Raw genomic sequence first — 25,580 nt, forward strand, 5'->3', positions numbered from 1 at the left:
TGGCAGTGTGGGTGAGTTCTTCCTCCATTAGTTCCCATGAGAGCTGGTTGTTAAAGAGAGGCTGACACCTGCCTCTCTTGCTTCCTCTATTGCCATGTGATTCCTGCTTGCTTTCTCCTTCCACCAAGAGTGGAAGCAGCTTGAGACTTTCTCTGCATGCCCAATCTTCCAGCCAGCAGAATCATGAGCCAAATACACCTTTTCCCTTTATAAATTACCCAGCCTCGTGGATCACTGTAGGTCAGGAGTTCGAGATCAGCCTGGCTAACATGGTGAAACCCTGTCTCTACTAAAAATACAAAAAATTAGCCAGGTATGGTGGTGGGTGTCAGCTACACTGGAGGCTGAGGCAGGAGAATCACTCGTACCTGGGAGGCGGATGTTGTAGTGAGCCGAGATTGTGCCACTGCATTCCAACCTGGGTGACAGAGCAAGATCCTGTCTCAAAATAAATAATAAAATAAAATAAAATAAAAATTACCCAGCATCAGGTTTTCCTTTATAGCAAGACAACATGGACTAAGACACATGATTGCTATAGAAATGGACATGTGACCCAAGTTGGGCCAATGAGAGCTAACCTTGACACTTTGGTATCACCATTCAGGAAGGCAGTACCCCTTTTCTGCTAGGTTGTTAAAATGATGGGATGGAAGCTTCGAGCTGCTCTGGGCCCTGTTTGTCACCATGAGGGAAGAGATTCTGCCTGAGAAGGAAGTCAAGATACAGAAAAGTAAGGTCCAGATGGGAAATGAGCTGTATTCCTAAATATTCATTTTAGTGCCTGGATCCAGTTATGCCTGAAGCTAGTTATACAGCTCAGTTCTATAAGTCAACAAATTCCCTTTGTCAAAAGCAAAAAAATAGCGAGAGTACTTTCCAGAGAGCAAGGCTTATTATAATAATAATTAAAGCAGCATAGTTTGCAAGGAAAACAAATAGACAAAAGAATAAGAATAAGATGGAAAAATCAGGAAAATTTCACACATATATGGTAACTTGGTTTATGACAAAAGCAACATTGCAGTGCAGTGAGAAGCAAAAAATGATCTTTTTGAATAAATAGGGCTGAGCTAGTTGATAGCCATATGACCTCTACCTCATACCACACACAAAAGTTGGTTCCAGATGTGTTGTAGATCAAATGTTAAACTTAAACATTAAAACTTATAGAAGAAAATATCATAGAGTATCTTCAGAACCTTCAGGGTAAGAAAATATTTCTTTTATTTACTTGTTTGTTTTAGTAGAGATAGGGTCTCGCTATTGCCCAGGCTGGTCTCGAACTCCTAGGCTCATGTGATCCTCCCTCCTCAGCCTCCCAAAGTGCTGGGATTACAGGCATGAGCCATTGTGTCTGGCCAGAAATTATTTCTTAAACCAGAAACAAAGGAGCCTTAACTATAAAGGAAAATGTTGATAAATTGGACTACATTAAAATAGAAACTGATCTTCATCAAAAAATACCATTAAAAGAATGAAAAGGCAAGCCAGAGAGTGGGAGAAAAATATGTATTCTAACAAAGGACTCATATGAAAAATAAAGAAAGAACTCCTACTAACCTGTTTTTTTAAAAAGGCAGAAAAACCAGTTGAAAAATGGACAAATGGGCCGGGTGCGGTGGCTCAAGCCTGTAATCCCAGCACTTTGGGAGGCCGAGACGGGCGGATCACAAGGTCAGGAGATCGAGACCATCCTGGCTAACATGGTGAAACCCCGTCTCTACTAAAAATACAAAAAAACTAGCCGGGCGAGGTGGCGGGCGCCTGTAGTCCCAGCTACTCGGGAGGCTGAGGCAGGAGAATGGCGTAAACCCGGGAGGCGGAGCTTGCAGTGAGCTGAGATCTGGCCACTGCACTCCAGCCTGGGCGACAGAGCAAGACTCCGTCTCAAAAAAAAAAAAAAAAAAAAAAAAAGAAAAATGGACAAATGGTGTGAATTGACATTTCACAAAATAGCATATTCATATGGCCAATAAATATTTGAAACGGTGTTACATTTCTTTAGGCACTGGGCTAAAGGTAAATTAAAACCATAATAAAACACGGCTACACTCCCACCAGAATTGCTAAAATTGAAAGGACTAACAATACCAAATGTTGGTGAGCAACTGAAATTCTCAGAGACTGATGGCAGGGGTATAAATGGAGAAAATTAGTTTGAAAACCTGGTTGGCAGTGTCTATTAAAGATGAACATGAGGCTGGGAATGGTGGATCATGCCTGTAATTCCAACACTTTGGGAGGCCGAGGTAGGCAGATCACTTGAGGTCAAGACCATCCTGGCCACCCCAGTCTCAAAAAAAAAAAAAAAAATGAACATTCACATAGCATGCACATGCCCTGGGACCTAGCAATTACACTTCTAGGTATATACCCAACAGAAATACAGAAATGCCTACATACGTTCACTAAAATTCAATGTGTACAGCAGTACTATAAGTGATTGTGCCAAACCAGAAGCCAACTAAATGTCAATTAACAGTAGAATGGATAAATAGATTATTATGTATTCCCATAACACCCTGACCTCGTGATCCTCGTGCCTCGTCCTTCCAAAGTGCTGGGATTACAGGGGTGAGCCATCATGCCTGGCCCATAGTGGAAAATTATTTAACCTTAAAAAGGAAGGAAATGTGGGCCAGGCACGGTGGCTCACGCCTGTAATCCCAGCACTTTGGGAGGCCGAAATGGGAAGATCACGAGGTCAGGAGATCGAGACCATCCTGGCTAACACGGTGAAACCCCCTCTCTACTAAAAATACAAAAAAATTAGCTGGGCGTGGTGGCGGGCGCCTGTAGTCCCAGCTACTTGGAAGGCTGAGGCAGGAGAATGGCATGAACCCAGGAAGTGGAGCTTGCAGTGAACCGAGATCGCACCACTGCGCTCCAGCCTGGGCAACAGAGCAAGACTCCATCTCAAAAAAAAAAAAAGAAAAAAAAAAAAACAAAAAGGAAGGAAATGCTAACACATGCTACAACATGGGTGAAGCCTGAGGACGTTCCTGCTAGGTGAAACAATCCTGTCATGAAAAGACATGCTGTATGATTCCACCTACACAAGGTACCCAGAGTAGTCAAATTGATAGGGAATTTCCCAGACGGTAGAATGTGCTTCCCAGGGGTTGGGAAGAGAAGCCAGTGGTAGTTGCTTAATCGGAACAAAGTTTCAAATCTACAAGAGGAAAGAGTGGAAATGAGTAGGGGTGATGATTGCACAACAATGCAACTGTACACTTAAAATTGGCTAAGTCTTGGGGAGGTGACTCATGCCTGTAATCTCAGCTACTCTGGAGGCTGAGGCAGGAGAATTGCTTGAACCCGGGAAGCGGAGGTTGCAGTGAGCCAAGATCACGCCAGTGCACTCCAGCCTGGCATCACAGCGAGACTCTGTTGCAAAAAAAAGAAAAAAAAAAAAAAATTTGGCTAAGATGGTAAAGATTGTGTTATGTATATTTTGCAACAATGTACAAAAATTCAAACGAACCAGTTTTAGGTGTGAAGAATTTTGACAAATGTATTCAGTTGTGTGATCACTTCCATCATCCGGAAAGATTCCCTGTGTCCACTAGTAATCAATCTCTCCATAACCACTGCCACTGCCTCCAGTCAACCACTAATCCACTTTCTGCCCTTACATATTAGCCCCTTCCCTTCCCCTTTCCCTTTCCCTTCCCCTTCCCCTCCCCTCCCCCTTTTTCTGTTTTCTTTTCTTTTCTTTTTCTTTTTTTTCTTTTCTTTTCTTTTGCTCTGTCACCCAGGCTGGAGTTCAGTGGCGTGATCTCGGCTCACTGCAACCTCCGCCTCCCAGGTTCAAACCATTCTCCTGCCTCAGCCTCCAGAGTAGCTGGGATTACAAGCGCTCGCTAACGCAACCAGCTAATGTTTGTATTTTTAGTAGAGATGGGGTTTCACCATGTTGGCCAGGCTGGTCTTGAACTCCTGACCTCGTGATCCACCTGCCTCAGCCTCCCAAAGTGCTGGGATTACAGGCGTGAGCCACCATGCCTGGCCTTTCTTTCTCTCTTTCTCTCTTTCTTTCTTTTTGAGATGGAGTCTCACTCTGTTGCCCAGGATGGAGTGCAGTGGTGTGATCTCGGCTCACTGAAACCTCTGCCTCCCTGGTTCAAGCGATTTTCCTACCTCAGCCTCCCAAGTAGCTGGGATTACAGGTGCCAGGCTGGTTTTGAACTCCTGATCTCAAGTAATCCGCCTGCCTCAACCTCCCAAAGTGCTAGGATTACAGGCATGAGCCATGATGCCCGTCCCATATTAGTGTTTTCTTTCTACAATTTCATGTAACTGGAATCCTACAGTATGTACCCTTGTGTCTGGCTTATATCACGTGACATCATGTTTTTGAGATTTATCCATGGTGCTATGCCTGTTGGCAGGTGGTTTGTGTTATGGCCGAGTCGTATTCCATCCTGTGGGCATACCACAGTTTGATCATCCACCCTCCCACTGATGAACAGTCATGTCATTTCTGCTTTTCCAGATCGGGACTATTATGAATAAAGCTGTTGTGAATACTTGTATGAACATGTTTTTATTTCTTACTGGTAAATACTTAGGAACAGGATTGCTGAGTCATATGGTAAGTTTGTGTTCATTTTATAAGAAACTGATCGACTGTTTTTCAAGACGGTTACAGTGGGTTGAAAGGTGGCCCCCGAAAGATATACCCATGTCCCGTGCCCTGGAACCTGTGAGTGTGACCTTATTTAGAGGAAAGGTCTCTGGGATGTAATCAAGGATCTCCAAACAGCATCATCCTGGATTTAGAGTGGTTTCTTACATCCAGTGACAGGTGTCCGTATAGGGGAAAGGCAGAGGGAGATTTGAGACACAGAGACACACAGGGGAAGAGGCAATGCAAAGACAGAAGCAGAGACTGGAGCGATGCCTCCATGAACCAAGGAAGGCCAAGGATCGCCAGCAGCCACCAGGAGGTAGGTGGGAGGTGGGAACCAGATTCTCCATCAGAGCCTCAGAAGGAAGCAACCTCACCAATGCCTCTGCCCAGGCCACAGTGCAGGCCTACTGGCTTCCAGGAGATTAATTCATCCCTCCAGCAAAAAGGTCCTGAAGGGCTTTGGACCAATCCCGGGCAAGATGGTCAGGAGAGGAAGAGGAGGAGTCAGCAAAGGCAGGAGGCGGGCCCAAGAGTCTGCCCAAACTGGACCCAATGATTGGCCCGGGGTGTCTCCAAGGTCTGAGCTGGACCAATCAGAATCGTGTTCCTGAATGACACAGCAGCTGAGAGACAGCTGATTCTCACATTGTTTCCTCTGAAGTTATCTCTCTGAAGGCAATTACAACAAGTCTTGTTAATTTCTTGCAATGGCAGCAGATCCTGTTAATTTCCTACCCAACTATAGTTCCCCTCCCCATGCTTCCTCTAGGCAAAGTCCGCACCCCACCATGGGGACTGGAAATGACAGATGTTCACTAGCCAGACCGCTCTGCAACTCGGGGTAGCCACACAGCCGGGTTCTGGCAAGAGAGAAATAAGGAGAATTATTCTGTGGAGGAAAAAAGGGGAACACAGAAGGGGAGGCCCCGGTCTACACTGCCTGCTTTAGATGCCAGTGTGTGAGAACACGATGCTGCTATAGACAGTTTGTACTCAGGAGGGGAATGAACACCAATCTCAGAGATGCCAGCTAAAGCCTAATGTTGTTGAGCAGCCGAACCAACCCTGGGACTGTCTTTGAAAAATCTGATATGCAAACATGGAAAAAAATCGTTTCACTTAAGCTCTTTCAGTGGAGAAGTTTTTGTTTGTTTGTTTGTTTTGCAGCCAAAGGTATCATAACAGATACAGCATTTTACACCTGGAGCTCCAAGTGGCCATCTCATTGCCACTGCAAACACCTGAGAGAGAAGTCAATAGCCAGGCGCAGTGGCTCACACCTGTAATCCCAGCACTTTGGCAGGCCAAGGCGGGCAGATCACAGGAGGTCAGGAGTTCGAGTCCAGCCTGGCCAACGGGGTGAAACCCCATCTCTACTAAAAATACAAAAACTTAGCCAGGCACGGTAGCAAACGGCCATAATCCCAGCTACTCAGGAGGCTGAGGCAAGAGAATCGCTTGAAACCAGGAGGTTGCAGTGAGCCCAGATCACACCACTGCACTCCAGCCTGGGCAACAAGAGTGAAACTCCATCCAAAAAAAAAAGAGGAAAGCGGAAGTGAAAGAATCCCTTGAACACCTGGATCTAACCATGCCTGAAGTCCCTCTGTGTTCATAGGCTTTCCATGGACAGAGGTCTTTCAATTCTGTTTATGGTTTTGGGTTGAATTTTGTGTTCTGTACTCACAATGATCCTGGCTAACACCATTTTTATAAACTGAGGCTCAGCGAGATCATTAAGTTGCCCAGTCATAGAAAGAAACACAAATTTGTCTATTGCAGAGCCAGCATGTTCCAATCCAGCTTCCTAGTCTCAGAGAGGACAGGAGGCCCAGGTGGAGTGAGACCCACGGAGTGTGTTTATTCTGGCGTTGATAGCAGCAGCAGTGGGGGGACCGGCCAGACGCGGGGTGTGGCGAACAGAAGGGGTGGACACAGGTGTGTGTGTGTCTGAAAGGACAGAGAGGATTGGCCCATTGACATTCACGGCGAGAACAAGGGTCGGGACACCAAGTCTTGGACAAACAGCAAAGTGACAGAGACAGACAGAGGGCTTTGGGGGGCAGGGGTCCCCCAGACATGCATGGCCCCTCGCCTCAAGGGGGAGCCCCAGAGAAGAAAAGACAGACACAGTGGAGGCTGAATGCCCCCCACCCTGAAAGAAGGAGCTGGGCCGGCCTCCTCCCATCCTCTCGCTTCCAGGGGTAGGAAGCCTAGGGCCAGGGCTGCCCTGCACCAGCAGCTCGGACGTTATGGCTTCAAGGAGATGAATTCACGGTCCGGGCAGGAAAGGATGGGATCCTGAGGGAGCCTGGTCCGATCCCGGGCCTAGGCCAGACCTGCACGATGGAGCAGGAGAGGAGGGGTCGGCGACGGCAGAGAACTGCGTCACGACCTCCTGCAGCTCCATCACCACCCAGAGACCCAGGAGTCCAGGCCCAGCCCCTCCTCCCTCAGACCCAGGAGTCCAGGCCCCCGGCCCCTCCTCCCTCAGACCCAGGAGTCCAGGCCCCCGGCCCCTCCTCCCTCAGACCCAGGAGTCCAGACCCCTGTCCCTCCTCCCTCAGACCCAGGAGTCCAGACCCTCAGCCCTTCCTCCCTCAGACTCAGGCATCTCCACCCCCAGCCCCTTCCCTGTGGCCAGGCTCCTTACCCCTCACTCAGAGTTCTCTTTCTCTGATAGTCCTTTGCTGCCTTTTGTGAAGCTGGTCAAAGTCTTTTCCTAAAGGAGAAAGTCCAGAAGGTTCAGGAGTGAGGGACAGAGATTTGAAACAGACACTAATCATCAACAGGAGAAGACGTCAATCCTGTTTCATTATTTAGGACGCGCTTTCTCACTTGGCCCTGAAGTGATGGACAGATGGTATTACGATTCCACTCTACAGATGGAGAAATGGAGGCACAAAAAAGAGGCGTCTCTGCAAATGCGAGGAGAGATGGGGCTGTAGGGATGAGTGCGGCAGGTCCTGCATGGCATCAGAGGAGCTGAGACTCTGTCCTGGGGCCACTGGGGAGCCATGGGAGGGCTGTGAGCAAGGAAGGGGAGGAGAAGCTCTGGGTGTAGAAGGATCTTCTGAGGCCACAGGGAGCACGAGGGGCTGAAATTCATGGGCAGTGTCAGGGCTGGGCCCAGACTCTGTGCCGCCAGTGTTGCCCAGCATGGGCAGTGGCTCACCAGAAACTCCTCAGGTTTGTGGAATGAATTAATGAATGGATGAATGAGTGAATGACAGAAGGAGGGAGTAGCCTCCATCCTATCCACCTTAGTAGAGTCCTCGTCTTTTCCAATCTCAAATCTGAGCTCTGTGCCCAGCTGCTCGGTCCCTCATCATCACTGGAAAAAAACCCATGGCAGGGCCGGACTCAATCTGGTGATGTGGTGAAAGTTTCACCCAGTACTAAATGTAAATGTGTGCCCCAAATGCAGCAATCAAGATAAATAATATTTAATGCAATATTGGCCAGGTGCGGTGGTTCGTGCCTGCAATCCCAGCACTTTGGGGGCCCAAGGTGGGTGGATCACTTGGAAGTTTGAGACCAGCCTGGCCAACATGGTGAAACCCTGTCTCTACAAAATAAATAAATAAATAAAATAATAAAATAAAATAAAATAAAATAAAAATTTAGCTGGGTGAGGTGGCACACGCCTGTAATCCCAGCTACTTGGTAGGCTGAGGCAGAAGAATCACTTGGACTCAGGGAGGGGAAGGTTGCAGTGAGCCAAGATTGCAGCGCTGCACGCCAGGCTGGGTGACAGAGTGAGACTCTGTCTCAATAATAATAATAATGATGCAATATTTTTTAAAAATCAAAATTAATGCAAAACAAATCCATGATGAACAAAATATCAAATTTTTAAAAAGGGCCAGTCTCATGCCACATTAGACTGCTATTCCAAAGGAAATGTGTGTGCCCCTATATACTTGCTTTTTTTTTTTTTTTTTTTTGAGACGGAGTCTCGCTCTGTCGCCCAGGCTGGAGTGCAGTGGCGCGATCTCGGCTCACTGCAAGCTCCGCCTCCCGGGTTCACGCCATTCTCCTGCCTCAGCCTCCCGAGTAGCTGGGACTACAGGCGCCCACAACCGCGCCCGGCTAATTTTTTTTTGTATTTTTAGTAGAGACGGGGTTTCACCGTGGTCTCGATCTCCTGACCTTGTGATCCGCCCGCCTCGGCCTCCCAAAGTGCTGGGATTACAGGCGTGAGCCACCGCGCCCGGCCCTACTTGCTTTTTTTTTTTTTTTTAAGGAGAGGGTTTCTTGCTCCATTGCCCAGGCTGGAGTGTGGTGGTGAGATCATAGCTCACTGCAGTAACAAACTCCTGGGCTCAAGGGATCCTCCTGCCTCAGCCTCCCGAGTAGCTGGGATTACAGGCACCCGCCACCACACCCAGCTGCTTTTTGTATTTTTAGTAGAGACAGGGTTTCGCCATGTTGGCCAGGCTGGCCTCGAACTCCTGGGGTCAAGTGATCCTCCCACTTCAGCCTCCCAAAGTGCTGGGATTACAGGTGTGAGTCACCTCACTTGGCCCCATTAAAAAAAAAAAATCCACTCAGTATGCTATGACCAAGTAATTTTCACAGCCTGCTCTTAACACAACACAAACCAAAACAAATAAAAACCCCACTCCATCTCCATCTTCTCACCCACTTTCTCCTCTCTCTTTTTCCTTTCCCTTCCCTTCCCTTCCCTTCCCTTCCCTTCCCTTCCCTTCCCTTCCCTTCCCTTCCCTTCCCTCCCCTCCCCTCCCCTCCCCTTCCCTCCCCTCTCCTTCCCTTCCCTTCCCTTCCCTTTCCTCCTTCCTTTCTCTTTCTTCTTCTTCTTTTTTTTTTGGTTGTTGTTATTGTTGAGACGGAGTTTCACTCTTGTTGCCCAGGCTGGAGTGCAATGGCACCATCTTGGCTCACCACAACCTCCACCTCCCAGGTTCAAGTGATTTTCCTGCCTCAGCCTCCCAAGTAGCTGGGATTACACGCACGTGCCACCACACCCAGCTAATTTTGTATTTTTAGTAGAGACAGGGGTTTCTCCATGTTGGTCAGGCTGGTCTCGAACTCCTGACCTCAGGTGATCCGCCCGCCTCGGCCTCCCAAAGTGCTGGGATTACAGGCGTGAGCTACCGCGCCCGGCCCCCTCTATTTTCAACTTAGCCTCATGGGTAACAACAGCAGCGACCACTTACAGAACGTTTAACTCAGCACATCTCACCTCTATCCTAACAGAAGATGCTATCAACAGTCCCATTTCCTAGTGGGTAAACTGAGGCACGGAGCGCTTGGGTAACTGGCTCTAAGCCACACAGCTGAAGTTGGCACAGCAGGGATTGAAACCGAGGATGCCTGGTTCTGTGGCTTATAAACATGCAGGGCGTTCATTGCATGGATGAAGGGGCCGAGGGCGCACGGGTGCTTGTCAGGGGTGGGTATGGGACCCCACTCACCTCCACTAGCTGATGCCAGTGCTCCACGGGCTTGCGGGGGTTGGCCAGCATCTCCGCCCAGTGCTCGCGGCCGTGCGGGTCGGCAGCGTCGGGGCCCACGCGGCACACGCCGATCACCTCGTTGTGCCCGATGCTGGGGGTTGGGGTCGGTAAAGACCAGAGGAGGGCGGTGGGAGGGCCTGTCCCCACCCCAGCCCTCCTGCCTGCCCCCCACCCGGGCCGCGCCCCTCACCAGTCGTAGTCCACCACGGCGATGCTGAGCCCCACGTTCTCCACGCTCTCGGGGGCCACGTCGAACACCAGCGCCTCATTGTACGTGGGGTTCAGCGTGTTCTTCTTGATGGAGGTTTTCCGCTTCTTCAGACGCCGCCCCTCACTGATCAGAGAGGCCTTCACGTAGGGGTCTGGGAACAGCAATGAAGCAAGGAACAGAGATTCCCTCCCTCAGACCTAGGGGTCCAAGACCCCAGTCCCCGAGCCCCTCCTCCCTCAGACCCAGAGGTCCGGGATCCCAGACCCCCAGCCCCTCCTCCCTCAGGCCCAGGAGTCCAGACGCCAGGTCCTCCTCCCTCAGACCCAGGAGTTCAGATCCCCAGCCCCTCCTCCCTCAGACCCCGGAGTCCAGATCCCCGTCCCTCCTCCCTCAGACCCAGGAGTCCAGACCCCCGGCCCCTCCTCCCTCAGACCCAGGAGTCCAGATCCCCCGCCCCTCCTCCCTCAGACCCAGGAGTCCAGATCCCCGGCCCCTCCTCCCTCAGACCCAGGAGTCCAGATCCCCCGGCCCCTCCTCCCTCAGACCCAGGAGTCCAGATCCCCCGGCCCCTCCTCCCTCAGACCCAGGAGTCCAGATCCCCCGCCGCTCCTCCCTCAGACCCAGGAGCCCAGATCCCCCGGCCCCTCCTCCCTCAGACCCAGGAGCCCAGATCCCCCGCCCCTCCTCCCTCAGACCCAGGAGTCCAGATCCCCCGGCCCCTCCTCCCTCAGACCCAGGAGCCCAGATCCCCCGCCCCTCCTCCCTCAGACCCAGGAGTCCAGATCCCCCGGCCCCTCCTCCCTCAGACCCAGGAGTCCAGATCCCCGGCCCCTCCTCCCTCAGATCCACGATCCTCACCTGAGAAGCCAGTGAGGTCCATCGCTTTGAGGTTAGAGGCTTTGATGATGGTCACGGTGAGGCGCCCGGCCGTGGGGAGGTAGCAGAGTGAGAAGTTGAGCTCCCCAAGATCTGCCTTTTCCTGCAGGTGGGGAAAAGGTCAGTGATATCTTGCCTCAGCCCCTCTTCAACTCTCCCTGATTTTCTCTCCCATTGGAGCCTCCCGCTCTCCACCCTGACATCCGGGCTCAGGCTTCCCATCCACTTAACAATCTGACTCTGGGCCAAGACCCAGTAACTCCCTGGCCACAGCTGCCCATGACCGTCAAAGCCTATTTGTTCTGTAGGGAAGATTGGAAGAAGCATGAGTGAGGGGAGAGAGAGAGAAGGTGAGAGAGAGAGAAAACACAGAGAGAAATAGATTGAGACAGAAGCCAAAACACTGAGGGATGCAGCTGGAAAGACAGACCCACAGGCAAAGTTCTAAAGTCAGAGGGACAGAGGCCCAGAGGCAGACAGACAGAGACCCAGAGAGAGGGGGACAGAGACCCAGAGAGAGAGGGGGACAGAGACCCAGAGAGAGAGAGGGGGACAGAGACCCAGAGAGAGAGGGGGACAGAGACCCAGAGAGAGAGAGGGGGACAGAGACCCAGAGAGAGAGAGGGGGACAGAGACCCAGAGAGAGAGGGGGACAGAGACCCAGAGAGAGAGAGGGGGACAGAGACCCAGAGAGAGAGAGGGGGACAGAGACCCAGAGAGAGAGGGGGACAGAGACCCAGAGAGAGAGGGGGACAGAGACCCAGAGAGAGAGAGGGGGACAGAGACCCAGAGAGAGAAGGGGACAGAGACCCAGAGAGGGAGGGGGACAGAGACCCAGAGAGAGAGGGAGAAAGAGACCCAGAGAGAGAGGGGGACAGAGACCCAGAGAGAGAGAGGGGGACAGAGACCCAGAGAGAGAGAAGGGGACAGAGACCCAGAGAGAGGAGGACAGAGACCCAGAGAGAGAGGGAGAAAGAGACCCAGAGACAGAGAGATAGAGACCCAGAGAGAGAGGGAGAAAGAGACCCAGAGACAGAGAGATAGAGACCTAGAGAGAGGGAGTACAGAGACCTAGAGAGAGAAAGAGAGAGATATATAGAGAGAGACCCAGAGAGAGACAGAGGTCCGGAGAGAGAGAGGGACAGAGACAGTGGGTTGGGGTGTATAAAGACCCAGAGACAGTGATAGTTACCTGGAATTAAAGTGGAGGGACAGAGACCAGAGAGTGAGAGAGAAACCTAGACTTAGACACCCTAGTCCCTGCACCGAAAGAGAGAGACACAGAGAGAGATGGACTGAGACAGAGTGGGACAAAGACGGAGCAGAGACACACACACCAGCCTGAGAGGGCAGATTCATCAGCCTCCACTGAAGTTTCCAGGACCGCCCCCAACCCTGACACACAGGCTGGAGCCATGGTGGGGCTAGCTGGGAGCTTTGACCAACCCGGCCCAGCCCTGCAGCCTCCCAGCTGCGCCAGCCCAGGGCCCTGGACTCCCCACTCACTCCCGTCAGGGCCTCTGTCCAGGCTGCCCCTCTGCCAGAACATTCTTCCCTCTACCTCTTCCTTGGCCTTTGAGCCTCTCCTCGTTCCACAAGCTCCCAGCTCCCCTACAGCCCTGCACAGCTCCTTCTGTGCCTCCCCACAACCCTAGCCCCTGACACAAGGCCCAGCCACCTAGACCTGGAGCTGCCGAGGGCTGTCTGGGGTCCCCAGGCCCTGCTCCTGAAAAAACAGTGGTTGAAGAAATGAATGAAGGCTGGGTGCAGTGGCTGATGCCTGTAATCCAAGCACTTTGGGAGGCTGAGGTGGGCGGATAACTTGAGCTCAGGAGTTTGAGACCAGGCTGGCCAACATGGCGAAACCCCATTTCTACTAAAAATACAAAAATTAGCCGGGTGTGGTGACGCATGCCTGTAATCCCAGCTACTTGGGAGGCTGAAGCAGGAGGATCACTTGAACCCAGGAGGTGGAGGTTGCAGTGAGCTAAGATTGCACGACTATACTCCAGCCTGGGTGACAGAGGAAGACTCTGACTCAAAAGAGAGAGAGGGAGAACGAGAAAGAGAGAATATACGAATCAGTGGAATGAGTGAGGAAAACTTCAAGTGATGATGATGGAGAGAGAAAATGAGAAGGGTGAGCACAAGAATGAGGCCAGCATGGATACAGAGAGAAGGCCCTGGGATGGGGCTGTCACGGCTGATGACCGGGAGCAGGAGCTGGTGGAACCCATGGGGCCCTGGGAACAGGGACCTTGGAACTGGGCACTTCAATCCCAAAGGCTGGGCTTGGGGGGCCAAGCAGGAAGACTGGGGAGAGCACCATGAAGAAGCCTAGAGGAAGAGCTATAGGCACCCAGCTCAACTGGACATCTGTCATTGGACAGATGGGGAAACTGAGGCTCAGAGAAGGAAAGGACCTTGAGGAGATCTAGTCCTCTCCTGATATGAAGGCCACCCTCCCCACAACAGACACACAGCTACCCCAGACTGGCAGAGAACTGGAATGTTGGATAATCCACAGATCAGATTGGAATGGGGGGCGCTGTAGAGTTGAGGATCTGAGATTTGTTGGGGCAGAAGAGCTCAGGACACACACACAACAAGTACCTAAGAGTGGGGCTGGGGAGGGATTGGAGGTACAGGGACAACGAGGTGCCAGAGGGCAGGGGTCATAAGGAATAAGGAAGAGGCCATTGGGCCCTGTAATCTGGATGCTGGGAGAACTGGGGAGTGTCTGGATACTGGGGATCCCAGGATGGTGGAGGCCTGGGGGATCAGGCTATCAGGATTTGGGCAGGGACCATGAAAAAACAGAGGGTGAGAATATGAAAGAGTTCCCATGTCAGGGGTTGGGAAAATTCAGAAGTTCAGAGATTAGAGAGGGATTGGGGCTTCTAGAAGTCCAGAACTTGGAAAGGAAGTTGGAAGGTCAGAAGTCTGGGGGGAGAGGGGAGAAGTCATGGGGTTGAGGCAGGAAGGCATCCGATGGCAAAGGGGGTGGGAGGTTGGAAAATCGGATCCAGGCCTGATGCTAATATTTGGCGACGTTGAGGAGAGGAAGTGTGTCTATTGTATCATTCTCTGTTGTTTTTTGTTTTGTTTTGTTTTGTTTCTGAGACAGAGTTTCACTCTTGTTGCCCAGGCTGGAGTGCAATGGCATGACCTCTGCTCACAGCAACCTCCACTTCCTGGGTTCAAGCGATTCTCCCTCCCGAGTGTCTGGGATTACAGGCATGTGCCACCACGCCTGGCTAATTTTTGTATTTTTAGTAGAGATGGGGCTTCTCCATGTTGGCCAGGCTGCCTTGAACTCCCAACCTCAAGTGATCTGCCTGCCTCAGCCTCCCAAAGTGCTGGGATTACAGGCATGAGCCATGGCGCCCGGCCCATTCTCTATTCTTGCCTGTAAGTTTGCAATCTTCCCCAGTGTGATACATTTTAACAGAAAAATGCGGGGACAGGAAGTGAGGAAGTTATGAAGTCTGAAGGCAGGGGACTTGCAACCTGGGGGGCGCTCAGGGCCCTGGGAAGGGGAAGGTCAGGGGAGGGGGCCACTGACCGAGCCGCCCTCCACGATGTCCCTCCAGAGCGGGCGGTCAGGGGGCTGCTCGGCCAGCTCCAGGAGGTTGTCCAGCACCACCTGGCCGATGAGGTCGTGCCGCGAGAAGCGGTCAAAGTCATAGACGCTGAAGTGCAGTTTGCGTTGGGCCAGCTCGGCCAGGGGCACCGAGAATTGAAACGTCTCATTGAAGATGGGGTTCAGGGTCTTCCTGTGCACCTGGTGGTGGTGGGTGACAGGAGACAAGACACGGTGCCCATAAGCCCCTCCTCCACAGGATCCGGGAGTCCAGGACCCCAGCCCCTCCTCCCTCAGACCCAGGAGTCCAGGACCCCAGCCCCTCCTCCCTCAGACCCAGGAGTCCAGACCCAGCCCCTCCTCCCTCAGACCCAGGAGTCCAGGCCCAGCCCCTCCTCCCTCAGACCCAGGAGTCCAGACCCAGCACCTCCTCCCTCAGACCCAGGAGTCTAGACCCAGCACCTCCTCCCTCAGACCCAGGAGTCCAGACCCAGCACCTCCTCCCTCAGACCCAGGAGTCCAGGCCCAGCCCCTCCTCCCTCAAACCCAGGAGTCCAGGCTCCCAGCTGCTGCTTCCTCAGACCCAGGAGTCCAGGACCCCAGCCCCTCCTCCCTCAGACCCAGTAGTCCAGACCCCAGCTCATCCTCCCTCAGACCCAGGAGTCCAGACTCCTAGCTCCCTCTCTGTGGGACCCCGGTGTCCAGCCTGCTGCTCCGGACCTTGGTCTGAAATTTTTTCTTTCGGTCAGGCAGCAGGTAGATCTTGACGTAGGGGTCCGAGAAGCCGTTGGAATCCTTGGCAGGGAGGTCCAGGGCCTGCAGGATCCTCACCACCAGCTGGTCTGAGCCATAGAGGTACCGCAGGGCGAAGCTGATGCGGCCACAGGGTGCCCCTGTGCCTGCTTCTCCGGAGCCTGGGGCCCCCCCACCCCGCCGGCCACCAGGGCCAGTCCCCTGGTACAGCTCGGGCTTAATCTGCCCAATGAGTTTGGCTTTTTCCTCGCCGCCAGGCAGGGGTAAGGGCAGGGCGGGTGGCCGCTCCTCACTGTTGGGGTCCGGCTGGGAGGTCAGAGTCTGCTGGGTGAGGGGTCGGGGCAGGGCTGGGTACCTGTAGGGGGTGGGGAGACCAAGGTGAGGTCAGTGACTCTGATCTTTGCATGCAGACACTTGAGAGATTCCTCCCTGCCTTTCCCTCTGTCACCCAGCCAGGTGGCCACAAGTGCCCTCCTTTGCTCACTGTGTGAGCTTGAGGGAGCCACTGGACTCTCTGAGCCTCAGTTTCCCCATTGGTATCTGGGGGCATTTCCTCCCTCCCTCCCTTTCTTCTTTCTTTCCTTCTTTCCTTCTTTTTTGAGATGGAGTTTTGCTCTTCTCGCCCAGGCTGGAGTGCAAAGGCATGATCTCGGCTCACTGCAACCTCTGCCTCCCAGGTTCAAGCAGTTCTCCTGCCTCAGCCTCCTGAGTAACTGGGAGTACAGGTGTGTGCCACCACACCTGGCTAATTTTTATATTTTTAGCAGAGACGGGGTTTCACCATGTTGGTCAGGCTGGTCTCAAACTCCTGACCTCAGATGATCCGCCTGCCTCGGCCTCCCAAAGTGCTGGGATTACAGGCGTGAGCCACCGCGCCCAGGCTCATTCTCCCCGTTTCAAAGCTAGCTCCAGCCTATACCTGTGAATGCACCAGCTTTCAGTAACCTCCTTTGGGCCTCAAGCTGGTGACCCAGGATGCTTCTCCATGGACCCCCGACGCCCCACGTAACACAGACCTTCCTTGAACCCTCTTCTGCCCTCCTCTTAATCTCCCCGGCCGTCTCTCCTCTCTATCCCCACTGTCCTGGTCACAGCTCAGGCCTTGTCCTCTCCTGAACTCAGCCTCCAGTGTCTCCCTCCAGCCCACTCCATGTGGCCCCAGAGGGTTCCTTCTATACCCAGAGCTGACTCTGCCCCTCCCCTGCTCATAGCCCTCCCATGGCTTTTCAGTGCCCTCAGGACAAAGTCCCAGAGCCTCAGCCTGGCACTCAAAGCCCCGTGTGGTCTGGTGTCCGTAGCCACATCTCTCAAGTTTTCTTTTTTCTTTTCATTTTTTTTTTTTTTTTTTTTGAGATGGAGTCTCACTCTGCCACCCAGGCTGGAGTAGAGTGTACAATCTTGGCTCCTGGGTGCAAGAGATTCTCCTGTCTCAGCCTTCTGAGTAGCTGGGATTACAGACACATACCACCACGCCCGGCTATTATTATTTTTTGTATTTTTAGTAGAGACGGGGTTTCACCAGGCTGGTGTCGAACTCCTGACCTCAAGTGATCTGGCCACCTCGGCCTCCCAAAGTGCTGGGATTACAGGCATGAGCCACCGTGCCCAGCCTGAAGTTTTCTTTTTTTCAAACTTATTCTCATGCCTTGGTGACTAAGGCATGGTGCCCTGGCTGTCCCCTTGGTGTGGGCTGTCCCCACAATGCACTATGATCTCGTTCTCCTCTTGTCTTTGCCTGGGCCGCTCCCTTCACCTGGAATGCCCAGGTCACAGCCCTGCCTCTTTGCCTGACTAACTCTCCCTCAGCCTGCAAGTCTCAGCTGAGACACCTCCACCTCCAGGAAGCTTCCAGCCTTCTCCCAGCTGTGGTCCCCTGAACTGCTTTCCTGCCTCACCAGCCCAGCTACACCAGGACAGCCAGTCTGGGGGCCGCCTCCCCTGCACTGTGAGTAACAGGAGGGCAGAGTCCGGTGTTTTCCTAACACCCTGCTCAGGCCTAGTTTATATTAGTGCTCAATATACATTTACAGGTATATTGAGGAATAATGAATGAAGGAACTCCAGGTCCCACTACCAATCCTGGCTTAGAGTGAAAGGGGGTGAATTGCCTTGTGCCACAGGGACTTGGGGATCCAACCTCATTCTCCTCTACTTTCCTGTCCTGAAGTCCTTTCCCCAGTCTCCTCCCTCTGGACCCAGGAATTCAGGCCCCCAGTCTCCTACTCCTTCGGGTCCAAGGGGTCTAGACCCCATAGCCCCAACCTCCCTCAGAGCCAGGAGTCTAGGGCCCCACCCTCCTCTTTCCCTAAGATCCAGGAGTCAATACCCCGATTTCCCTCCAAATCCCGAACCCATAAGAACCATAGATGGGAAAGAGACACAGAGGAGGAGCAGAAGTTCAGAGTGGACCCCCAGCCAAGTATCCTCTCTCACCTGGTGGTGGGTGCCAGGCTTGTGACCTGCTGATGTGACTGGGCGCTGGGCAAGCCCCCACCACTGGGGGGCAGCAGGAGCAACCCAGAGCCTGCTCCCCCCTCGGAGGGCAGCTCAGGGGATGTTTGGCTCGGTTTGACCCCAGCGGCCACTGCAGCTGCTGCAGCCTCTGGATACGAGTCCATGTCCAAGTAGGAGGGCTCAGGAGTGTCAGAACCCCCCAGGCTGCCTGGTTCCAGCAGCTCAGCAAAGGGTGGATGGTGGGTGGTGTGGGCATGGTGGTGTGGGCCGCCCAGCAGAGGATGGCCACCCAGGCCAGCACCGAGGTGGTGCCCGCCGCCGCCTACCAGGCCTGCCAGCCCAACACCAGGGCCTAGGTCTTTGCGCAGGGGGCCACCACCTACTGCCGAGCCTCCCTTGTCCCGCCAGGGCACCCAGCACAACTTCCAGGACACGAAGAGAGAGACACCCAGAAGGACAATGCCACAGAATGTCACGATGACCGACAGCAGGCTCACGGAGATGTCTGGAGAGAATGAGGACAGAGGTAGGGGTCAGGATGGGGTCACAGTACCTCCTCCCTCTGCTGTCCCCAAAGAGTTAACCCTTCATATTTGCCATGCAATTGTCCATGCAATCGCAAGTGCCAGGCACTTTACACATATTACTTAATATATGTTCTACAACTCTACAAGGTAAGTATTGTATTTTTTTTTTTAAAGAGATGGAATCTCTGTTACTCAGGCTGGAGTGCAGTGGCATGATCATAGCTCACTGCACCCTCGAACTCCTGGGCTCAAGCAATCCTCTCACCTCAGCCTCCCAAGAAGCTGGGACTACAGGTACTTGCTATCACACCTGGCTAACTTTTAAATTTTTTTGTAGAGATGAGGTCTTGCTCTGTTGCCCAGGCTGGTCTCGAACTCCTGGCCTCAAGCAATCTTCCCACCTTGGCCTCCCAAAGTGCTGTGATTACAGATGTGGCCACTGTGCCCAGCCCAGTATTTCTACATAACCATTTTAAAGATGAGGAAACTGAGACACAGAGAGATTCAGTGATTTGTTTAAAGCTTTACAAGTAACAAATGACAGATCTGAGATTTGAATCCAGCAGTCTGTCTCCAGATTTTATTCTCTTAATCACTAGACTTTGGTGCCTCTCTATAAGAGAACACAACATGTGAGGTAGCACCAAGGTCCTGCAAAATGCTCAGAGATGGTCAAGGAAGCAGGGACCCTGCATGACAGTTAGGCAGGTCAGGGTTTAAATCACGCTTGCTGTGTGGCCTTGGGAACGTATCTTAACCACTCTGAACCTTACACTTCCTATTTCCCAAGTAGGAAAAATCAGTTCTTCTCTCTTATAGTAGTTTGAAGGAATGCAGAAGGTAAATCACATGTGGAAGATAATAACAAACATATCTTGAGGGGTGATTACATACCAGATATCTCAGTACTTTATAGGGGTCAGGTTATTTAAGCCTGCCAGGCACTACATGAGGTTAGCAACATATTTATCCCTGTTTTCCACAAAAGAAAACTGAGATCAGTATACCTGTAATCACCTGCTCAAAGTTCATAGCTGGTAGGTGGTAGAGTCAGGATTTAAGCCTGGGAAGCCTGGCTTCAAAGCCCATGGTCTTCACCATGATGCTATCACACCTCAATGCTTCCCAATAAATAGTAGTTCAAATGTGAATTTTTATTAGAATAATAAATCCTATTGCTGCCACCATGTGTGTCCAACACCATCAACACCATAGCTAACACAATCTGAATGCCACATATGTGCTGATATGCCTTGCAGAGAAATCCAAGTACAGAATTGTTCTTACAACCAAAGGTTTTGGGCTTCTTCAGTAATTGGTACCAGGAGTGGGGTTTTTCAGAAATGACCTTCAAGGAATGGGAATTTATTTTGAAATGGACTTCTGGATGTTGGCAAAGTGAAAGGGAAAATCCCTACTCCAAACAGACAGTGGATTATGGTGGGGAAGCAGGTAGGAAGGCCATTGCCAGCAAGGACAGCTGAGTTACATTAGGGGACACACAGCAGGAAGGGGATGCCTTCTTGTCCTGTACTGCTCAGTGAAGCTATAGTGGTGTGTGACATTAATCCTTATGACATTATATAACTTTGAAATGACTTATCCCATTTTACATATGAGAAAACAGGCTCTGAGAGAGAGGAAGTGGCCCTGCAGGGACACATACCAGGCACTGGCAGAACTCTGGGTTTCCTTCTCCCCTCCCTCTTAGGGTGCTTTATTTATTTATGTATTTATTTTATTTTTTTGGAGGTAGTCTTGCTCTGTCGTCCAGGCTGGAGTGCAGTGGTGTGATCTCAGTTCACTGCAGCCTCTACCTCCCAGGTTCAAGCATTTCTTGTGCCTCAGCCTCCTGAGTAGCTGGGACAACAGGTGGGCACCACCACGCCTGGCTAATTGTTGTATTTTTGGAATAGACGGGGTTTTGTTATGTTGGCCAGGCTAGTCTCAAACTCCTGGCCTCAGATCCATCCACCTCAGCTTCCCAAAGTACTGGGATTATAGGCATGCACCACCATGCCTGGCCAGACTGCTCCTTTTTTTTTTTTTTTTTTTTTTTTGAGACAGAGTCTCGCTGTGTCACCCAGGCTAGAGTGCAGTGGTGCGATCTCGGCTCACTGCAAGCTCCGCCCCCTGGGTTCATGCCATTCTCCTCCCTCAGCCTCCCGAGTAGCTGGGACTAAGGTGCCCACCACCATGCCCGGCTAATTTTTTGTTTTTGTGTTTTTAGTAGAGATGGGGTTTCACCCGTGTTAGCCAGGATGGTCTCAATCTCCTGACTTCGTGATCCACCCACCTCAGCCTCCCAAAGTGCTGAAATTACAGGTGTGAGCCACCGCACCCGGCCCAGAGTGTTCCTTTTTAAGTGGCCAACACTCACTGAGCATTCTGGGAGGCCTGTTAGAAACCAGAGGCAAGGACTTTATGCACCTCCTGAACACAGGGTGAGTTGAGAAAACAGGGTCATTATGGAGAAAAATTAAACAGATGCTTTCCCCTACTGCCAGCCTGATTCAGACCCTGTTCAGCTCAGAACATGGATCCCCACACACCCTGACGGGTTCGCCATTCCTGTCTGCACAGACCGGGGAGCTATTTGGGCATGGAGAGGTGGTGTAGTTGTGCAGTAGGAGATTCGCCTTGTGCAGAGAAAGGTTTGGCCCTTGATCAGCTCCTGGGAGGGAACTTCTAAGCCCAGGGAATCTCCTGCCTGATTAGAGTGTCTTTGTTTATCTGGAGCCTTGGATCATGCGGCATAGTCTATGCTAACACTGTGATGTATGCTGGAGGCCTCCGGCTCAACCTCTGGAGGAGCTGGAGACTGAAGTCAGCCACACCAGCAATCAGCCACGTATATGGGACTGGCCCCCAGTAAAAACCTTGCACACCAAGGCCCAGGTGAGCTTCCCCAGTTCGTAATAGACTGTGCATGCTGTCACACGTCATTGCTGGGAAAATGAAGCACTGTCCATGTCACTCCACTGGGAGAGGATGACTGGAAGCTCACACCTGCTCTGTCCTGGATTCTGCCCTGGGTGCGTCTTCCCTTTACTGACTTCAGTCTGTATCGTTTCACTGTAATAAATCATAACCATGAGTATAACAGTTTCCGGCCAGGCACGGTGGCTTATGCCTGTAATCCCAGCACTTTGGGAGGCTGAGGCAGGTGGATTACTTGAGGTCAGGAGTTCGAGACCAGCCTGGCCAACATGATGAAACCCTGTCTCTACTAAAAATACAAAAAAAAGTAGCTAGGTGTGGTGGCGGGCGCCTGTAATCCCAGCTACTCGGGAGGCTGAGGCAGAAGAATCGCTTGAACCTAGGAGGCAGAGAATGCAGTGAGCCGAGATCCCACCATTACACTCCAGCCTGGGCAACAAGAGTGAAACTCTATCTCAAAAACAAACAAACAGACAAACAAAAACAGTTTCCTGAGTTCTGTGAGTCAATGATTCTAGCAAATCATTGAAGCTGATGGTGGTCGTGAGGACCCCCAAACTACAGTGCTGTACTAGACTACGCAGGATTTAGTTTTGCCTCTGCTACCATCGAGCCTCTGGGCAAGTGACCGCTGCTCTCTCGGCCTTATCCCTCATGACTGTCACCTGGACATCCTGCATGTGAGGTGCCAGGCCCTGCCCTGGGGCTCAGCAGATGCGACTGTGGTTGTAATCACTCAGCACATGCTCCCTCTCGTCAGCGTTTCCTCATCTGGGCAACGGCACTCATAATGTTTCCTCGTTCCCAGAACCCTGCTGCTTTCCAGCTGTGTGACCTTGGACAGGTCACTTCACCCTTCTCAGCCTCAGTTTCCTCTGTTGAAAATGGGGATTGTATGTTCCACAAAGGGTCACTGTCTCAATGAGTAATCATTGAGATGTGCAAAGGGCCTCGTGTGCTGCCTGGACCACAGTGGGTGCCCAGTAAGCGAATCCCAGCATCGAATGAATGACCACTGCGTGCCCAGCATTGTTCTAAGTGCTTCCTGGGTGTTGCATCATTTAAGCCTTTCATCTGCTCGATGAGGCATCCCTTTTATTATCCCCATTTTCCAGGTGAGGAGACTGAGGCCCAGAAGTAGAGTCACTTACCAACAGCCATGCAGTTATTTAAAAAGTCAGGGACATGGAACTTGAACCCAAACAAGTCAGCCTGACTCAAGAGCCTGAGATTTACACAAGATGCACAGAGATAGCTGAAGGGGGCATTTGGGGGTGGTAGTCAGAGGGAGGCCCACAGGGCAAAACTCAAAAAGCGGACCACACAGCTCCTTTTCCTTGGATCAGAGATTTGGGAGAGGGGCAGCAGCAGGCAGGATGGGGGCAAGACTCTGAGGGACTGACCCCGCAAGTGATGGAAAGCTGAGCAGTTCTGCTCCGAGTCGCCCGGCCATAGTGCAGGCAGGGGGTTGGCCAAGACAGGCAGGGGTGCTGACCTGCATCTGGACCCCGGGGATAGCCTCGGATTCGGTCACTGAACTCCTGGCACCTGTTGCTGGTGTCAGCATCTCGGATCCGTGCACAGAGGTCTGAGACCAGGACGAGTGCCCGCCGGCAGAGGTCATCCTCGTAGTCTCCTGACATGGTGGCCGTCTGGTCCTGTGCGTGGGAGGGATGGGGCAAGGGTGCAGATGGGAAACAGAATGGGAGAGCAGGGTGGGCAGGTGTGGAGATAAGGGTGGAAGGAGACACCGAGCAAAGGAAGGATGGGCAAAGGGGACAGAGATTAGGGGCAGATGGATTAGGGATGGAGATTTGAGGAAGAAGGACAAGGTGACAGGTACTAGAGAGGGATGGACAAGGAAAAGGAATTAGGAGTGGACAGACAAGAGGGCAGAAATTAGGGATGGAGATAGTAACAGGGACTGGGTACGTCAAGGGGACAGAGATGGGTGTGAATGGAGTAGAGGACAGAGAATAGGGACAAATGAACAAGGAGGAAGAGATGGAGAAGGGCAATGAAGGGACTAATGAGAATGCACAAATAAAGGGATGGACAGATGAGGAAACAAAGATTAGGGCTGCACAGATGAAGGAACAGGAGTTAGGGATGAGCAGACAAGGTGCCAGGCATTCATCACTCATTCATTCAACAAACATCCCTCCAGCACCAACTGCGCCCTACGTGCTGTGCTGGTTGCTGCGAATCCAGCAGAGAACAAGGTCCTGGAGTTCTCTGACCTCCTGGTGTCACAATCCAACGAGAGGAGACATAGAGTAAACAAGCAAACAAAAACACATACACAAACCTGTCGTTCTCAGACTGACTGTCAGAAGCACTCCACAGGACACAGCCGGAGGATGCATCACAAAGGAACTCAGAGGGGGACGGTCAGGGAGGGCTCTCCCAGACCTGAAGGATGACATGGAGCCAGCCACAGGCAGGGGACAGTGGCGCTGGGGTGGGGAAAAGCATTTTAGAGAAAGGCATTTTAGACGGCAGGAACAGGATGAGCAGGGACTTAGGGTAGGAAAGCACTTGGAGGGTCCAGGGACCAAGGAGGCCAGAGTGGGGTAGACGCAGGGAGGGCCAGGAGAGAAGGATGGATGCCGGTAGAGAGAGAGGAGGTGAATAGGTACGGTGGGAGCCTGGGGGTGGAAAGGTGGAGATGCAGAGATGGGGACCAAGTTGAGGGAAGGAGACAGACAGGGAGGGGAGACAGAGATAATGTGAAGGGCAGACTGAAGCTCGGAAGAGATGAAGAGGTGAACAGGCAGGCAGAAGGAAAGTCAAGGATTGAGACTTGGGATGGACAGTGACAAGGAATGAACTGAGATGTAATTAATTCACAGGGGCTCGAGAGACAAGGGGACAAGAGACGGTGAAGAGAGGCAGGCAGGAGTGTGGGCAGAAATATCTTTGAAAGAGAAATGGTCGAATGGGAGCATGGATGGGTGCGGAAATAAAGGACAGTGGATGATGGCTAGAGATCACAGACAGACAAAAGGAGAGAGGAGGGCTGGGCAGGCAGACATGGGTTCATAAGGGAAGGTTCAATGAGCACATAAATGAGAGGAGGCTAGGAAGGAGAGGTGGATGTGAGGAGAGGGGGAATTAGTGACACATGGCTCGGAGCCAGGCATCAAGATGGGTTGAAGGGGATGCAGGGGAATTAGGAACAGACAGACCAGGGCTCACAGATGGACAGGTGTCGTGGGGGTGCTGCAGAAGGCCAGGACTCTAAGACAGGCATGGTCACACTCACCTGCGCTTATCTCTGCCGTGTTCTGGGTGGCAGCCGAGGCGGCGGCGGGCGGCAGCCCATGGGGGTTGTAGGGCGGACAAGGGACTGTGGACCCGTTCCCACGCGCCGGGTAATGAGAGGGGAAGTCTGATCTGGGAGCTGAGGCCAGGAGAAAAAGCTCAGCTTAAGAGTCACATCTTGTCCTGCTCGAGCCAGCTGCCCTACCCCAGGCGACCCACTGGGAGCCCGGCCACCCCCTCCCACCTCAGGGCCCCCAGCTCCCGTTAAGGGCTTAGAGACTACAATTCCCGGCAGGCCTCGCGCTCGCGCTGCTGCGGCTTCATAGACCCGGAGCTGCAGGGCTGCTGGGAGTTGAAGTCCTTAATGCCTCTCCGGGCTGCAGAGAGGATGGGTTTTTTTTTTGTTTTTTTTTTTTTTAAAGGTTGTGGGGGGGTTAAGATGCTGGGGTCCCAAGACGCTGCAGGGGAGGGGAACAATGTCCAGGACTTCGAAAAGCCACGGAGCCCTAAGTCCTCAGGGGCCACGGAATGGGGAAACGATTTCCCCGCGCTGGAGATAGGTGGGCGACGGGTGGGGTACACCCAGGTGTTCGGGACCCCCTTCCAGGGCCACGTGCCCCTCCCCCGGGGTGGCCAGAGAGGGCTGCAGCGCTCCCACTCCCGGGCCCAAGATCCACGCGCCTCTGCATCTACCCCGCCCCCATGCGCCGGGGCCGACCCCCGGGATCTGGCTGGGGCTGGGGCTTTGGCAGGGGGAGGGGGAGGAGCGGACTCACCCGGAGCCGCCGCTGCCGCCGCCGCCGCCGCAGCCCCGCGCGCCCGCCGCGGTGCCGGCTCGGCTCCTCCCCTCGCCACT

At 52.6% G+C, this 25,580-nt stretch overlaps 1 protein-coding gene across 7 annotated transcripts; it reads right to left on the reverse strand.

Annotated features, from left to right (window-relative positions):
- Positions 1–4,530: 4,530 nt before the first annotated feature.
- LOC105497151 (synaptotagmin 3) lies at positions 4,531–25,580 on the reverse strand. 7 transcript variants are annotated; one of them, XM_011767963.2, is made up of 11 exons: positions 25,501–25,580; positions 24,726–24,863; positions 22,956–23,118; positions 17,973–18,498; positions 15,507–15,894; positions 14,769–14,987; positions 11,186–11,306; positions 10,307–10,478; positions 10,075–10,207; positions 7,290–7,358; positions 4,531–6,975 (listed from the first exon to the last, which is right to left on the reverse strand). In XM_011767963.2, the coding sequence occupies exons 3-10, from the start codon at positions 23,101–23,103 to the stop codon at positions 7,293–7,295; spliced, it is 1,773 nt and encodes a 590-aa protein (XP_011766265.1). In that variant the 5' UTR covers positions 23,104–23,118; positions 24,726–24,863; positions 25,501–25,580; the 3' UTR covers positions 4,531–6,975; positions 7,290–7,292. The 7 variants fall into 7 exon arrangements, with proteins under 7 accessions (XP_011766265.1, XP_011766261.2, XP_011766266.1 ...); XM_011767959.2 differs by having other exon boundaries at positions 22,956–24,539; positions 25,501–25,545; XM_011767964.2 differs by having other exon boundaries at positions 22,956–23,302; positions 25,501–25,539.

Source organism: Macaca nemestrina, chromosome 20, assembly GCF_043159975.1.
Source record: "Macaca nemestrina isolate mMacNem1 chromosome 20, mMacNem.hap1, whole genome shotgun sequence".
In the NCBI taxonomy this organism is placed as follows: domain Eukaryota; kingdom Metazoa; phylum Chordata; class Mammalia; order Primates; family Cercopithecidae; genus Macaca; species Macaca nemestrina.